Raw genomic sequence first — 18929 nt, forward strand, 5'->3', positions numbered from 1 at the left:
AAAATATATCAATTTTTTATTGGAAAAAAACAAAATTTTTGTTTATTTTGATGTTCTGAATCAGTTACTTAAATCCCTTAGTAATAGCTAAAGTGGATATATGTGAATCATATTGTTGTTACTGATAAACATTAAGTAATAGCAATTTTTTTTTTATAAGTAGCATGATCTCTGTTGGTTTTCAAATCTCTATTTGTCAAATTGGTTAGTGATGAGGTCAACATGTTTTGCCTGATTATGTACTACATCTTGATTTGATCAAGTCATATATTTTTCTTTTTTTTAGTAATATCTTTGCTTTTATACCAATCATAACCAAGTTTTTGACTAACATGCTTTCTAGAAACTGCTTAAAGTTTATCATAATCTACTGTATTAATTTTATTTTAGAAAACTGATACTCATTGTATCTATATTTTCAGGATTGATTAATGTGTGTGTTTGTGGTTGTGTGGCGTGAGCTTTTGTTGTTATTGAACTATTCCTCATTGGATAAGTTAATTTATTTCTTAAATAATCACAATTTAAATAAGAATTCTAAGCTAGATCTTTATTAATTATCCAAAACCCCTATCAAAATGAAGTTTGACTATACACAGATGCATAATTCTTTGATTCACTAATGCTATCAACTGTTAGGCAAAGAACTTTTAATTTTTAGTTATGCACTTTTGTATGGAAGTAGGACTCATTTTATAAAGTACAGCTTTCGTGGTAGTAGCAAATATTTTATTAGACTGGTGTATAATACCTTTTGTCAGCTGACAACTAGACTGAAGAACTCTGTACAAATAAATATATGGGGCAGATTTTCTGTCTGTATTCTCAAATACATACTTAAGAATTTTCCTAAGCGTTTTAAGATTGGTGTTATTATCAACATCATTATTGGAAAGTGCAATGAAGAAGTAACTGATTAGTCCTGCAAGTCCTTCTAAAGAATTAAAGCGAGTCATTCACAAATGTTAATATTTTTGTTATTAAATCTTATTATTCCTATGCATATCTTCATCTGAAATAATACAACATGGGGCTCCTTCAGAAAGTTAGAACAACTTTTCAGAGTGGTAAAAATGAACTGTTACATAAGTATGTCTGGTATTAGTATAAATCATAAGTACTGATTTTTTTCATTTATGTGATAATTTTTACCATTACTGTTTTTCAAAATAATTATTTTTAATTTAGGCTGTATTGTAAAAATAATTTTTCCATAGTTTCCCTTGTTCCTTTAAATTAAATGCTGAAGCAGTTTATTTTTTTAAACGTATGGCACAATAGTACATCTATCTATTACTTGTATGATTGTGTATGGATCTGAACAAAATAAATGTTTATAGAATTACCATTTTTATCAGATTTAATCATTTGTTTTTATCTTGAAAAAAGTTAATATCCATGGCATTTCAATTTCATAGTTTGCTACAAGAAAGGGTAAGCAAAAATCAATTTATAATCTTTTTATTACTGTTTTTGAATATTAAAAAAAAATCTTGTGGAGTTTTGCACAAGACTTACTTTTCATTGTGAAAAAGTATCTACTCATTCTATCTAAAATTTTACAAAAAAACTTTGGAGTTTAAAACTTGGTTACACATAAAAAAATCAATTTTGCACAGTAAAATAGAAAAAAAAAGTTTCAGCTTACTCACCACTGTGACTCATTACATAAGCGCATGTAAAAACACCACTACACAGTCAACATAACCTCAACGTTTTGAACCAACCATCAAATTTTCATATGCACAACTTCAGATACACTACTACAGCATAACTAAAATTCAATGAAATTGATGGAATAGTTTTTGACATATTCGAACCACAAAATTTGGTACATAGGCCTATATATATAAGGAAACCCCCACCATTTTAAGTATATGGTATTTTCGTTTTCGCTTACCTCAAAATTCATTTACCCTCTACTACCATATGACCAAAAGTATTACCGTACTTTTCTTCGAAGTCCGTAAAAAAAATTTGTTACTGTTCATGACAAACACCTAAACTTTAGTTTTTAGACTGTCATAATTTAGATTCAGGACTGATTGAATGAACTAGTACGCAGATCAGCTCGCTAAACAGTTCGAAATGAAAAGAGACCAAAGCGTACTCACCAAACAGTCAGTCATAAATATTTAATTACGTCCATAAAATAAGTATTTTTTGGGGATAATTTCTTTAATATAAATATTTATTTTAAATTAATGTAAAAGAAGAAAAATAATGTAAAAATAAGACTTTATAAGGGTCAACTTTATTCGTAGTGTTGTATAATGTGTGTAGACGTGAATAAGAAATTAAAAAATTAACGCGGGATTCAATTTGATTTGTCGTTCGTTTGACGTCATGTAAATATCATATCTACCGCCAAGATCATGGAATAAGGCGTTGATTGTTGTTGCAATAATTTTTGGTTTGTTTTACTTAAATATTGTACTTACGGATGATTTATAAGTTCTGAAGTACCTCTTAGGAGGCTAATATTATTTCATGATAATTAGTACCAAAGGTTAATTATGAGTTATGGAAGACCGCCACCCAAACTAGATGGTATGGTTTCGTTGAAAGTTAGTAATTTGACTTACAGAACTACTTCTGATGATTTGAGGTGTATATTTAGTAAATATGGAAGCATTGGAGATGTATATATACCTAAAGATAGGTTTTCTAGGCAAAGCAGAGGGTTTGCATTTGTCAGGTAAGTTTGTTGAAGTCTTGAAAATCTATTATATGAATAGCTTTGCAATTGATGTACGTTGTTGCTGTGTACTTTTCAAATTAGTAATCAAATTGGTGTTTATTTTTTATAATTAATTTAGTTTTGTTAAAAAACTGGCTGTGTAAAAAAGACTATAATAAAAATTATTATTTTTCAAATCAAATAAACATATACGATGATTTTAGTTGTTTATTTGGAAAAAAATTACTTTGCAATACTTTTGTTGGCTTTAGTAGTGTCGTCATCGTAAGTGAAGCCGTTGCTGCTTATGTGATCCGCCATTTTGTTATCAGCAAGCGTCTGTGGCGGCGTTTCTTGCGTTGCTTTTGTCAGAAATTAGTGTCAGTTCTTAATTTAAAGGTACAAAATGAGCTACGGTAGGCCACCTCCTCGTATTGAGGGTATGGTATCATTGAAAGTTGATAATTTAACTTATCGAACGACTCCAGAAGACTTGCGTCGTGTTTTCGAAAGATGTGGAGAGGTAGGAGACATATACATTCCTCGAGACAGATTTTCTAGGGAGAGCCGTGGGTTTGCCTTTGTTAGGTGAGTATATTTTTTTGTCGATAGTAATTACTCCAATTTATTGCAAATGAGGAATGCTTGTTTGCGTTTTATAAGTTGTGCATCTTTAACGTGTGCTGAGAGATCGATTTGCTAATGGTGGTTAGCTCGTGTCTATTGTTAAAAATTAGCAAATTTGTTTATGGTTCTGTGCTTATGTGATTAAATAAAGCCCATTTAGGTGTGATGTATAGTTTTAATATTACTAGTTAAGAAGGAAGTGTAAACGCGCGATTAAATCTAACTAGCCATTTAAATGTATTTTTTTGTGGAAGCATTGTATGCGTAAACCCGGTAGGTTGTGGAAGCATTTCAGCAATTTGATAAATGTGAAGACAATTATTTTCATTGTGGTTAGTTATCATAGCAATTTATTAAAACTTCAACTTTTTTAAGGTACCTTACATTAAATTATTTTTATTGCATTCAGTTAGCTTTGTTTATTGGAATGATGGTCAGTATTGCAGTATGTGGGGACCTAATTCCCGGAAACTAAATTCGGGATGTAATAAGTGTATGAATGTAAATCAGTATACATCTACCAATACATCTTAATCCCGAAACTATTGTAAACATTTTTTTTTTTTACATAAAATGTTTTAATAATTACCTTGTTTAATTAATTACAATCATGTAGTCACTTTTTAAAAAATAATTTAAATCTTTGATGATTGATCCATCCGCCCTACATAAGGTTTAAATGATGGAGGTTTTTTTTAAAGAATATTATTTTTTTGCACAAGTATAAAAAATAATTTATATTTATATAAAAATCTTTGTATTTATTGACAAAGTGTTACAGTTTTCAGAACAGGAATTTTCACAAAAGAATGTAAATTTAATTTACTAGTGTCTTGAATTTTTTTCTTAATGGTCCCAATTTATTGAGTTTGCTAGTGTGTGGTATATTTTATGTATTTTTTCTTTAAACCACATTAGCAGGTTTCTGTAACCCACCAATGGGAATTTAAATTTAGTATTATCTCTACTTTGTCATATAAACCTACATTTTCTATCTTCTGTTAACATACAAACCCTCTTTCCCCATTTTCCATTATATTTGCTGATACTTAGTTGCATGCATCATAGTAACTTCATGTCTTATAACGAGGATATGCATATTATTATACCTTTCATACCAATTCACAAGAGTTGTAATTGTTCCTAATTTTCTCCTTTTATCATACTCCTACATATTGGCACATATATAATGTGAAGTACTACATACATTTTATTTTTTTTTGTTTTTATGCAAATAAGAACTAACAGGGAACTGATGATCCCTAAGCAGTAAGTATAAAGTATATACTTTCCTAGAAATGGTTGCATCAACTTGCTGACATTGCTGTAGAAAATCTATGGTTTGAATGTGTTTCAGTCAGATGTGTGCTAGATTGCATACTGTGTACATGTGTTTTGAAGTCAAAAAAATTGAAACAATTTTTGAAATATATCACCATTTCAATTAGAAGATTCTGTTGTCTTCTCTTCTTTACTCTACATGAATCTTTAAAGGCTTCAATAAAAGCAAATAACAATTTTAAGTTTAGTTGATGAAGGGAATTTACAAAGTTTTAAAGTTTGGCTTTTTTTATTCTTAGAAATCAGCATTGCTGCATAGAAAAGAAGGTAGATCTCATCTTCTTTGGTTGTTTTAACTATATTTCTTTAATTCTCACTGGTAATGGATTTATCTAGATGTTAGAAACTTATCCTTTAAGTTAATATTGTAGCTAAGGTATCCTTTGAAGGATACCTTAGCAACCTTATTTTTTTAGTAAAAAATATGAATATATTTTTTTGTAAATATTTCTTTTATAATAATATTAATAATAGTATGTAATAACTTTGGCTTTAATATCTAAAATAATAGCTTTATATGTTTGTATAATTACAGTATAAGTAAAAAAAATATGCATGCCAGTTAATGCACAAGCACTAGTATTAGTTTCAATTTATATTACTATTTAAAGTAATTTTAAACTATTGCTTTTATGTAAAACTAGCTTCCCCACCACATTTTCGACCATGCTGTATGGCTGCATGCATTTTCTGTAGTGATCAATCTTTTTATTTTTTTAGTCAAGTAACTGGAGGCACATGCAGCCAATTAAACATACAGTAACGGTGGCAGTGGCTGTGCTGGTTGAGCCATATATACCTTCACACACCTTAACAAAAAATTTAAATTAAACAGAACCCTAAAATGGTTTTTAAATATTTATCTGAAGAGTATTTGCTAGCCCAGATCTACTGAATAGCTTATATTTACTACAATCTGGATTTGGAAAATTTACAGTCATTGTTCAAGATTTTTTTTACCTTCATCTCAGGGTTGAATTTCAAAAATATAGAACTTGGTTTATTAACATGAAGATTGCACTTCCAAAAATCAGGTTGATTTCATCATTTGTTAACCAAGAAATTAAAAAATAACAGGGTTTCAAAAATCCATTTTAATCCTTAAAACTCGCATTTAAAAAATTTAGAAATTTCATAATTATTCAGTTCAAACCTGTCTCACACAGTGATGACACTACAGTTCACAATTCATTAAAGTTTGTGTGCTTCAGCTGGCAAATCTACAATACTACATTTTATATATATATTTATACGTTAGAAATTTTACAAGATGAAATATATCCAGAAACCTTCTCAGTTGCGCCAAGAAACATTGGTAAAAATGTGGTTGCGATTGAACCTGTAGTTTTTTTTTTTTGTTATCCTGAACAAAAATCCTCTTCCGCTTTACATAATAGTATAGATAAGAAGTATATTTGTTAATATTTTTAAATATAATTTATTTTTAATAATTGTCAGTAATTGCAGTTCAGGTTACATATTTTTTGTACCAAAGGGCCAGTTGCTGTCTTACTCTTCCTGGCCGTAATTTTCTTAACTTTTTTCCACTTGCAAAACAGCTTGGTAGTAGGGAATGTTTCAAAATTTTCTGAAACTCATTGTAGGTTTTAAACTGATGATTGAGACGGAATGTTTTATTCGTTTTAATTACATCATCAGTTTTTTTTTTAGCTGGGATTTAACTGGAGTTGAAGCCCAAAATGTGTACAGCACTTTTGTGACTTCATACTAGAAGAGAGATACTTTATTTTTAAGACTAGTGGAGGAGGCAGACAGCATGAAATAGTAATATCTTCTTGATATGCAGTTATTACTAGTTCAAAAGAATATTGTAGATTATAGAGTGGTTATTGCTATATTATTTTACAAATTGAAAATCTGCAAATCAAATCTCTGGAAGAATGGCAGGGTTTCAGCCTTATCTGGAGGTTCTGGATTGTGTGTCAGACGCACAGCATTTTTTATATGCTATAAAATTCACTATTATGGGGTATTCCATTTTAATTAAAAAAATTATCAGCGCATCACTATTTTTGATTTTGAGGATATTTGGTATATAACTATCCATGTTGTAGTGGCCAAAAAATATTTTTTGTGATATTTTTAAAAAGTTCTTTCCTTGAGAAAGAGACTATTTTCGAACTCGCCAACTGGTAAAAACGGCAATTTTCGTCACTTTTTCCATGACCTGTAGCATTCTTATTTTACATTGTACAGAGGATTAAAAAAGGCTTTTTGGAAAGAGTAAAGATGGAACTTCATCTTGGCTTTCTCAAATGCTTATTGAAGTTAACATTTATAAATTGTTTTTCAATTTTGAGTACAAGATAAATAAGGAAGGACTTAGTGTAACAGGCCTGGTTTTTACCTTTTAACTTTTAGGTATTAGTAGTACTTATAAATAAAAAAATGGTCTGTTACCAAGTGTCTTTAATTAAAACAAATGGTTACCAAATCATAAGATTTTGAAAATGTCTCATTTTTGGGGTCCAGAAACCACACGTGGGATAGGTGGAAAAAATCTGTAATGTTTATGGCAGTAAGTACTTTTTATGCACCTTAAAACCATATAAAATTTATTTTATTACTCAATGGGATTGACGAGTAATGAAACCAACAAAACCGCTAGAAACATTCTTTCTAACCGTAAACAACGTATCCAAAAATTGATAATTAGTGAATAATTATCCATGCATGAATAAATTGATAATTAATAGTGAATTACAAAATGATAAATAGTCAATTACAGAATGATAAATAATTACAAAATGAAAATTCAAATACATTAACAAGTTGTTCAATTACTTTTACCTTATTTTACTCCTGCTAATGAAGTTATGAATAAATCTTGCACTTTTTGATAACAAACTTAACTAACATAACATAATGCTCCTGCCATTTTTTTATTGAGTAGAATTGGTAAGTCCTCATTCATCTTTTGTGTAATGTGCCCTATTCCAGGAGTTGATAGAAAGAACTGAATCTTTAAAGTATTTTCCAGTTGAACCCATGTTTGATAATCCCTCAATGATTTCTTGAATGAAGTACCAGGACCCTGTCAATGGAAAAAGTGTATTCGATATTCTTTTTCATTTTCATGTATTTTGACCTCAATGACTTTACTTAACCACCACTTGCCGTAGTATGTGCAGCAAACATAATTTTTATGACAAACATAATTTTAGAAACACTAATGTCCTTTTGTATCAATATTAATGTAAATGTTTCTGATTGAGAAGTCGCCTGGACTTTGAGAATACATTTCTGACTTGTTTGAACATAATTGTGATGAAAGGTTCTTGTTTCTTGGACTGTTGTGGTTACCTAATGAGCACTGAGGTGTTCAGTCTCTTGAATATCTTTATTAGAACAGAAAATAAATGTTAATATTTTTTTTTAATATTGTCTTTACAATAATTGTACATTTCAGAAGGTGTAACAATTTGACTGTTCTTTAAAGGCTTGCTTTTGGTTACTGTTAATTTTACAGTTCCACCAATACCAATACATGGTCCTTAGACCAGAAATATTTAAATTAAAGGAATCGTTTAATTTACTGTTGAACTGACTTCACTGTTTTTGTAACTTTATTTTTGAAGTTACTTTGCACGGTTCTATAATATTGGAATCTTAACGGAGAAAGTGCCAAGTGCTGAACAAGCTTTATTCACAGACTGTACTATAACAGATTGAGGCTCAGATACATCTTGACATTCCAGTTCGCTTTCTGTGTCATCCTGTGGTTTTTTTATTTTGTTCAAGCATTTTGTACACAGTGCTCTGCCTGGAATTAATTTTAAATTTAGATTGCTTGTTGAAAGTGTCAAATATATTTCTCGAAGAGATTCTTAACTGATTTAGTGTGACAGCTAAATGGGTCAGAGCAACTTTTTCCATTAATATGAAAATATTTATCTAAATATTCGGTTTTATGAAAAGTACATTTATTTTATGTTTCAGTACATCTACTTCTTAAAGATATCAATGTTATTTGCTATTCAGTAAACTCTGAAATATTGTGCAATACTGCAGTTCTATTGTAACTCAATTTGTGACATACTGTTTCAGTGTGAATGCCAATTGAACACTCCTTAATCAGTTTTTATAAAATGCAAGGGTTCTTACTATAATAATACAGTTAGTATAAATTATAAAACCCACCGGGTTGGTCTTGTGGTGAATTCATCTTCGCCTATCAGCTGATTTCGAAGTTGAGTTCTAAGGTCCAAATCCTTGTAAAGGCAGTTAGTTACTTTTATACGGATTTGAATACTAGATCGTGGATAATTAACCGTAAATCTCACAAATGGGTCGACCTTAGACTATACACTTCATTTACACTCCATATCATCCTCCGAAGCAATCCTGACTGTGGTTTCGGAGGCTAAACAGAAAAAGAAAAAAGTATAAATTATAAAACTACCAATTGCACCTCACTTTGTCTTATCGCAGTTTCTCTTCAGCTAAAATAAAAATTTCTCTAATTAATAAAATTAAAAATAAAAGATGTTGCATAAAAGAGAATTTCACTACTATTAAAATTACTTTTATAAACAAGTATACATTACCTAACCACAGTATTAACACTAGCAACAGTAATACACCATATCATATTGAAATCTAAACGGTAACTGAGCCTTCTGCAATGTTTACATTTAGGATTATGCAAACATTCATGAGCATGCGTGTCTCTTCACTTTCGTGTTCAAACATTAGTTTGTGCGAGTCATACTTATTACTAAATAACAAACTATTTAGAATATAAGCTATCTCATTATAGATATATAAAAATATTTTGTATAGTAGGCCTGCATTATTATCTGAAAAAATACATGCGGTGAAGTTTTTGGATACATTGTTCACGGTTAGAAGGAACTGTGTGTTTAGTGGTTTTGATGGCTTCATTATTCGTCAACCCCTTTGGGTAAAAAATAAATTTTATATGGTTTTAAAGTACATAAAAAGTGCTTACTGCTGTAAACATTTCAGATTTTTGCCGCCTGTCCCACATATGGTTTTTGGGTCTTAAAAATGAGACATTTTCTAAAGCTTAACATCTGGTGGCCATTTTTTTTAATGAAGGACACTCAGTAACAGTCCAATTTTTTTTATAAGTACTACTAGTACGTAAGAGTTTAAAGGTAAAAAAACTCCAAGCTTGTTACCCCTAAGGCCATCATTATTTATTTTGAGCCCAAAATTTGAAAAAAAAAAAAAATTTGTAAACATAACTTCAGTAAACATTACAAGATTTGGTTATGTAACAAAATGAATTTTGAGAACGCCAAGATGAAGTTCAATTTTTTATTCTTTCCAAAAAGCTCTTTTTGACCTCTTTGCAATGTAAAATAAGAATGCTATAACTCATGGAAAAGTGACAAATTGCTGTTTTTACTTGCTGGCAAGTTAACAAATAATCTATTACTCAAGAAAAACATTTTTTTAAAATATAAAAAAAATATTTTTTGTCCACTACAAGGTGGGTAGTAGTTATACACCAATATCAAAATCAAAAATAGTGATGCGCTAAAATTTGTGAAAATTTGTTGATTTAAAGTGGAATACCCCTTATCTATCATAGCGGCTATTATTGGGTACTAGTCTGTTATTTGATTACTGCATGAAGAAAGAGATTAATTAATCAGTTTTGCATAGGTTATATCTTTGAATTAAATAAATGTTTTACTTTGTACCATACTAGCAAAGATATAGACAAGACAAAGATATTATAGACATCATGGTTTTGTGTAAGAAGTAGAACATGCAAAATGGAGTAGTAAAAAATATAGCAACGTATAGTTTACATATTTAGATAGATATTTAACAGAGTTAATTTGGTAATTACTGTGTGAAGGTAAATATGTATTTGAAATTTTTACAGACGCTACACAATGGAGTTCTTAACTTTGTGGAACTAATGTATAAATTAATATTAGTAAAGTATCTAGTTTGAAATCTTATAAATGTAGATGTCGACCATTAAATAATGGATAAGTTTACAAAGATCCATTTTTCTCCTTACCTTTCTGATCTCCCTTTTTACTTAACACATTAGGCATATATTAGCATTTATTGTCTTTCTATTCAATGAATTTGGTGTTACATGGTGAGGACAAACTACAGTTGTAAATTATACACCTTATTTACATTTTATTAACCACCTGATCTTGGTCACCGTGCTGGTCAGAGTGACCACATCGACCCACCAATCTTGCCTTATTCATCCGCACCACCTTCACAATTTCTTCATCATCATTGTACATCTCATTCATTACTCCTTTATCTCCATTCTTCAGAGGTCCAAATTCTTCTCAACATTGTTCTCAAATATTACAAGTTTATTTTCCTCGGTCATATAAATTATCAAAATAATTAGTTCAGTTTTTACGTAAGTATTTTGTGTTAATAATTAAATGTAAAATGTATTTAAAAAATTTTCAGATTTTATGATAAGAGGGATGCTGAAGATGCATTAGATGCAATGGATGGCCGTTTGTTGGATGGAAGGGAATTGCGTGTGCAAATGGCTCGTTACGGACGTCCTTCATCTCCATATAGACGTGGACGCAGGAGAAGGTAATTTTAACAACTGATTTATGGTTTTTTTTAAATTATGTATTTATTACCTTAACCCTTTCCCAGCATATATATCTAAATCATTTTTATTAACTTGCACAATTAGTTAATCATTTTCCAAGTTGCTTATTGACATAATAAACTGTTTTTGTAGATTATTGGTTATCCGAATGACTATCTAATAAAGTTTGTGCAATTTTCATTATTAAATCTGTTTTAATGGTTTTAATATAATTTTTCTTCTATCTTTTAAAGTTTTATTGAAATTGTAATGCAAAATTATAAAGTTGGTAAGTAGATAAGTGCTTTATAAATATTTCTACTTGCTGCAAACTAATTTTTTTTTAAACTTGTCTGGCTCATTAATAATTATAAGTTTGAAAATTGGTTTTAATGATTTTTTGTGTACACATTTTACTGTAAATATAATAAGATTATTGGAGAAGTTTGAAGAACTATATCAATTACCAGGATTATATCTATACTAGGATTTTATTTTTTTTTGAAGTGTACAACTCATGTCAGTAATGAATGATAATTTAAATAACTTCATTTATATGTAATGACAAATTAAATCATTAGATACTTGAGCAGCATCATAGCACTGGTGCTGTAGGCAGAGGCTGCTGTTGAAAATAGTGTTCAGCTTCTTATTATAAGACTTAAATTGATTATAGTTAAAGCAAGGAGGAAGTACAGTTGTTAAAAGTAGAAAACGTGTACTTTATGAATAAATAAAATTCAAATATAGGTAGAGCTGCAGGAAATTTGTACATTACATTATTGGATTAACCTATTTGAGTGTATAACGTTTTGTTCTGCATTTTTAATATGCAGTTATACTCATTCTAATTTGTGATTTTATTGAAATTGCAATAATATTATTTTGTGATTTGTTCATTTTATATAAAGAAAATATCCAATAAAAAATTACATGAATTTGTTTTTTAAATTTATCTGGATATTTTGTTCCCAGATAATTTGGTTAAACAGTGATGCTTCATCTGTACAAGCAAAATTTGTTTTTGCAGATAAAATTTTAAAATACGTTTAACATTATAGATTTGCGTGTATAGAGTTTAATTAATAATAATAATTTTGATTAGTTATTAGTGTATTTTTTAAAGATGAATATTTACTAAAGTGGATAATATATTTACTTTTTGTTAATGTCTATTTTGTAGTAGTCATTAAAGTCATAATTTATTTTAGTATAATTTTGTTTATAACCGTGTTGCTATTTGCTTTTCATCATTAACTAAAGTTTTACTTTATGAAGGGATGATAGTGAAAAAAAAGTTTATCTGTTATTTGTTGTTAGCACTATAATAGCATAATAGCACACCATCCTTCAATTGTTACTACTTGCTAAGAAGTAACAATTCTAGTTCTAGCTGCTAATAGAACTCAAGTCTGATTGCCATTGTTGGTTTATATTTCATTAACTGAAAGACATTTAAATAATTTTAAACAACTAAACGTATTAATAATTAGGAATCCAATAATAAGTGAGTGGGGTTGCTGTCCATTTTCTGTTTTTTTTTATTTTAGTTAGCTTTAGTTTACATGGGATTTGCAATATATTAAAATTTCTGCCGATTAAGTCTTGTAACTGTTTAATTAAATGGAAGTACTTTGGCAGTTGGGCCTGAAAGTTTACTTTAATTTTATTTTTTTTCTTCATCAGTACTAAAGAATAAACTCTTATTTTATTGTATGTTTTAAGTGCTCTTACCTCAATATCTTTACTTAGTGTCTTGTAGTTATATAGAATAGAACCTGATTATGTTTTGTAATTAATGTGACTATTTTATTTGATATTGCAATACGTTGCCGTATAGGCAGCTAAGTGATGATTATCTGTGCAAGTATATTAATTTGTTTGCTTCTGTTGCCTATTAAGTTGTTCAATTAATGAATAACTCAAGTAATAATAAATACATTTGTAGTTACAAATTGTGAATGTCCATGCTTTTAGGACATCAGCAAGTCAAGACATTAATGAATGATCACTATATTTATTTTTATTTAATATGATCAGCCTTAAAAATATTGGATTTTCAGAGTAAATGGTGGTTCATCAAAAAAAGGGAAGATCTAGCAAACAGCCACACAAGCTTCTTACTACATTTATGATTTTTTTGTCTCCAGTTAAATAGTTAATGTTTTTAGTAATATGACACTCCAATCTTTGGAATGGATCAAAGTTGAGTTTCTTAGTCTTCTTTTGCCAAATTAAATTTTCAAACTTTGTAATAGTTTTACCATAGCCTAGATTGTTTATTTTAAAGGGTTTAATCTCATTTTGCCAGCAATCAATATTTTTATATTTTTGCCTGCAGTCAGTATTTCCTATTTTACTCTTTTATTTTCCCTCTGCCATCCATCAGAATTGTTGCATATCAAAATTACACCTGTTCATACATTGGTTTATACATTCATAAAAACATATTGGAGAATGCCATTACTATTTACTTTACCGTTTAAATTCATCATACATTTTTTTATTAGTAGTGTCATTTGTGGAAATTAAAATAGTTTTTCTGCAGAAAAAAATTATGAATTAGCCACAATCTCAGTTGAAATAAAGTTATTAATTAATAATTATTATTGATTCTGTTTTATTATGTAATAATTATTATAAATTCTGTTTTATTATGAAATTAAATGTAACTAAATGTACAAGATTTATAATTCAACTTCATCTGAAAGAAAAACAATTCAAATGTATAATTAATCTTGTAAGGCAGATGATATACATTCATTCATTTCCATAAATGTCAAAAAAAGAAAGTAGTATTATACTTGGTAGCTCTACTGCTACAAAAAATATAGAAAAAAAATTAGACAGTTTTTTCTTTTTTTTACTTAAGTTTTGTAAAGATTTTTTTATAAAAAAATTTAAATATCATAGTATCTGCAGGATGATAAATATCATAGTATCTATAGTATCCATAGTTTCTACAGGTTCTGGTCATTGATCAACTCTTTATTTTTGAATTTTAAATGTAATTCTACAAATTTTCTAAATAGGACATTCCTAGACTTTGAAAATTACACTCTCTGCATTTGATGCTGTGCTTGTTATTAATATGATTGATTATCCCATAACTTTTGAGTTAATTATCTTTATTAATTTTTTTAGTTTTGTTGGTTTTTATAGTCCCTATGCGCCTTAAAAATTTCACTCTATTACTCTACTGTATGTAAATATTGTTAAAATTGTTAGATTTCAGTTTGAATTTTGGTATTGCATTATTATATATATTTTTCTAAAATCAGTACTTATAAGACCCATATTCCTCGCTACCAATATATTGTATTTTTTTATAAAAACCAATCTGAACAACCCAAGTACAAAATTACTAAGTAAATGAAATTACACTTACCTTATTTTTATTCTTATTCCAAAAGCACTTTCGCAGGATCCTGCATCATCAGTTGTATATAAAAGATATAGTTTATACAAAATTACATATCAAACATAACTTTTTAAAATTAAATCTGAAAAATAAAAATATATATACAAAAACATAACGTCAATTAATGTAATAACTACATATTGGTAAATATGATGTCATTAAAAATTTAAAAAAATTAAATTTAAAATATAATAAATAGATAACAAAATTATAATATGTAACCTGTCTAGCCAATGTTACATTACTGAGTGGTTTTGAATTAAATTATTTATACAGTATAATTATATCTATTTTTATCTAAAAATGTGTTGTAGTCTGTTGCTGCTTTTGAGTGTTATCTTCATTTTCTGTCTGAAAGTTGATTGAGTTGGAAATTCTTTTGTATTTACAAATATAAAATCTCTCCAAAATGTCCAAACTTTTAATATTATTATTTAAATTAAATTTCTTGATTTCCACTATTTCCAAATTTGTCAGAATATCAGATAATAAGGTATAAGAATATCAGATAATAATAAGCAACATTAGATAAACCCAATTTACCATTTTTATAATTTCTAATTTGTAGTAAAAATCTAGTTTTAAAATACCTATTAGTATTATATATAGTCACAATCATTACACTTTATTTTATAAATTCCACATAAATTATAATGAAGCTGGTTGTGTCAGGAGCCAATTGTACACGAATCCCTCCATGCCCTTGTCATCTTAAAATCGTTGTAGAGCTTCTTTAAGCGGTCCAAACAAATTGCAGGGTGATAGGTCCGGGCTGTAGGGAGGATAATCAAGTTTAGTCTAGTGGATTTCTTCTAGTTTTGAGACAGTTAGAGCTGCAGTGTGGGGCCTTGCGTTGTGGAGGATGGCTCTCGAATTAGTTGGTCAAGCAGCATTGATTGATGAAAAAAATCAATGTACAAAATGCCTCGCCGGGTTGAAAAAAATGGTTGAATGAACCTTGCCAGTCGAGTCTTTGCTTTCACTGGGGCTGCCTCCTCTTTTCTCCACCGCTCCATAGTGGCTTGTTTTGACTGGGGAGTTGTAGTGGTGGACCTACATTTCGTTGCAGATTACGATCCAACTCAACGATGCATCATCTTATGCAAACCTTGCTGTAAGCCTTTGATAGAGCTCCAAACGTTTCAAATTCTGATCTGCAGTCAAAAGGCAAGGGACCCACGTGGTACACACTTTACAGAACTGTAGGTCGCTTGTGATTGCTTGATAGCACCCATAATCTTGACCTGTTCTGCAATTTCAGATACTCTCACTCTTCTATTGTCTTCAAGAATGTCTCGAACTACCTGAATGTTTTCATCTGTAATGCCGGTTTGAGGACGGTGATCGTGTTTCTGATTTTCCACTTGGTCTTGTTCTTCCTTGAACTCTTTTATGCCAGGCAAACATAAGTCCTTGGACAATGTTTGGTCCCCGAACTGTGCAGTCAATCTTGGAAAATTTTCGTCGCTTGAACTCCTTCACGAGCAAGAAATTTTTTAATTGTTGTGCAGTGGAGGGGTGCACCTGTTGCTCCGACATCGTGAGCATTACTGACGAACTTGTTGGGAGTATAGAGTGGGCGGCTGGCTCTTCTCACTCGTAATGACCCCACCTAAGCATACTAGAAGCGCACACCCAATCCTATCAACTATAGACAATCAGGAACAAAGGTCCTGTTTATATTTGATTCACCCTTGTAATAACAAATTGTTTTTAATTTTTACAAATTCGTAACATTTTTCTGTAAGAATTGTTCTGTTTTGTTTTTAATAATAAAAGTAAAATATTTTTTTGTTTTTCATAGAATTTATTAAACCCAATTTTCTCATAATTAATTCTCTCAAAGTTTTTGGTAATTTAATTTACACATTTATGTTAAATGTTACACATTTATAACATAAACATGCTATGATTATGTATTCAACAAAGTAGTTTAAATCTAAAAAAAATGTGTTTTGTCATTGAATATTTCTGTTTTACGTTTGATATCATGAAAATTATGGGAAATATAGTTCGCAACCTGTGTTATTCGATTTTTCAGATCAAAAAACTTATACTATACTTCACCCATTCCCAGCTACACTATATTTACCTATACTATACTTTTTTTTTTGTTTAACCTCCACATCCACCATTAGGTACGCTTAGAGAATGAGATGAATGATTTGTAGCATGTATGAAAATGCCATGCCTGACCGGGATTCGAACCTGTTACTTTGCACAGTGGCGATATCATAACCATTGAAGTTCATCTGAGGTGCAATACCCAACTACAGTATCTTTCATAAGTTTGACAAGTTAAAAATAACCGAAAAATCAGTATTTCATGATAAAATCTTTATTTTATACAAGTAAAAATTAAAAATAAAAATAACAGATAATGCTACATCATTTTTAAAATGTTTAGTATTTTTTTTGACCTCCATACGATTTTAGTCAACTATTATCAGTCATTGATTCAAAATCTATTCCAGACATTTTTCTTTCATCACCTGTTGCCACAGACTTGCGATTTGAAGTCGTAACTCAGCCTTATTTTTAGGTTTTCTTTTAGCAAGTTGCAGTGCCATCCAAGGATTTAGGTCAGGACTTTGAGCAGGCATAGTTCCACATCATTTGCATCAAACCATGCCTTGGCAACTTGTGATTTATGACAAGGTGCGTTGTCTTGCTGGAAGATGAAATTCTCACCCAACAGGTTATGGACACTAGGAAGCATGAATTCTTCCATTGTTTTTATGCACTGTATGCTCTTCATTGTCCCGTCCATTATTTTAAGGTGTCCAGCGCCCTCTCAAGTTATGCAACCCCACACCAATACAGCATCTCCACCTTGCACTGCAGGAGTGATGCAGGCTGGTAGAAACTTTTCATCAATCTGCTTTCATCAGAAAAGACAACCCTTCACCAAGCTTCTTTCAACCAGTTCTTTGTTTGCTTGCAAAACTGACGACGTTTTGACTTGTGGACAATGCTTAAAAGAGGCTTTGCTAATGCGAAATGTGATTCCATTCCAGATTCTTTTAAACGTCTAGAAAGAGTGGCAGTATTAACCTGAATTCCATGATTTTGTGCTACTTCTGTCGCTTTATCAGGCAAACTAGCAGACTGATTAAGTTTTGATAACTTTATAATTGCTCTGTCTTGCCTCATTGATGTTTTTTTGTGGTCGACCAGATTGTGAAAGATCAACGACAGTTTCTTGATCACGATATTTTTTAACAGATTGCTGTACACATGTTTTATTTGCTTTTCAGAGACTGATTACTTGCCATTTTACTTATACACTAACACTTTTCTTACCCATTGTTAATAAAAACCTTTTCACCAACCTAACATCAAAGAAACAAATTATAATTCATCACTATTTTGGTGGGAAACAGCTGATAATAGTGTCAACTTGACATTTTTAATTTCGGTTTGTATGCCTGACACTTTAAAGTGATTTGTACATTTTTAACATTACTCTCTTAAAAACAAAAATTTCATGAAAATTTTAAAATCACTTCAAAAAATAATTTTTTTAGAATTTTTGTTATTACTCTATTGAAAAACTCTAAAACACAGCTTTAAAATAATATCACACTCATTAGCCTAGGTTACATATTTTACGAGAAATAGTAATTTCTTTATAAAAAACCGGGCTAATTTTAGCTCATTTAAAATATTTAAATGACTCCATAAAATTTGAAGCATCTAACTTAGAAGTTTGTGGATTTCACCAAAGATGTATTTTTTAAAGCTGTTTCTCAGAGACACATATAAGATGTGTATGCAGTTAATTAGTTTAAAGACAAATTGACATAAACAGTTTTTCTAAGGTGTCCTTAAACTTATGAAAGATACGTATACTTAACCTAACTATACTATACTTATATGCTGGCATACATGGTGCCAGTGACATCTGAATCATTTTTTTCCAAACCAATTTTACTTTATGCATGAAGAAAAACAGAATTAAGCTTTGATATATACTTAAGGAAATGTAGAACCAGTTGGGTTTATCCTATAGGAAGGGCCCTGGGAGGTCTACATTAAGAGCTTTACACGAGGAAGATTATTCCTTTATCCAGATTATTTTACTTAGTTCTCATGTCTACTTCTGTTCGACTGGACAAAAGCCCATTATGTTTTGCCAGTCAGTCTTATACAATGACAATCAATTTTTATGTATATATAAAAAATTTGGTTTTTTAAAATTTTATTTCATTTTATTCTGTTTTATACTATTTTAAATGAATATTTGTAACATTTTTGTACTTAGTTATATGGATATTCTTGAG

The 18929-nt window shown here is 29.7% G+C and overlaps 2 protein-coding genes across 5 annotated transcripts in view; one reads left to right on the top strand and one right to left on the bottom strand.

Annotated features, from left to right (window-relative positions):
• Positions 1 to 2078, bottom strand: part of LOC142329988 (uncharacterized) — a 38747-nt gene extending 36669 nt beyond the window's left edge. The window contains exon 1 of one of the 2 annotated variants that reach the window (XM_075374982.1): positions 1901 to 2078. The gene's annotated coding sequence lies outside the window, so the exon portion shown is untranslated. Of the gene's footprint in view, positions 1 to 1652; positions 1852 to 1900 lie in introns of those variants that run through there. The other variant, XM_075374984.1, reaches the window with a different exon arrangement.
• Positions 2079 to 2978: 900 nt separating this feature from the next.
• SC35 (SR family splicing factor SC35) overlaps positions 2979 to 18929 on the top strand; it is a 36027-nt gene continuing 20076 nt past the window's right edge. For 2 of the 3 annotated variants that reach the window (XM_075375184.1, XM_075375182.1), the window contains exons 1-2: positions 2980 to 3268; positions 11090 to 11224. In XM_075375184.1, the coding sequence (XP_075231299.1) occupies positions 3087 to 3268; positions 11090 to 11224 (317 nt within the window). In that variant the 5' untranslated portion in view covers positions 2980 to 3086. Of the gene's footprint in view, positions 3269 to 11089; positions 11225 to 18929 lie in introns of all 3 variants that reach the window. The other variant, XM_075375183.1, reaches the window with a different exon arrangement.

The sequence above is a fragment of the Lycorma delicatula genome, chromosome 9 (assembly GCF_047948215.1).
Source record: "Lycorma delicatula isolate Av1 chromosome 9, ASM4794821v1, whole genome shotgun sequence".
NCBI classification, from domain to species: Eukaryota; Metazoa; Arthropoda; class Insecta; order Hemiptera; family Fulgoridae; genus Lycorma; species Lycorma delicatula.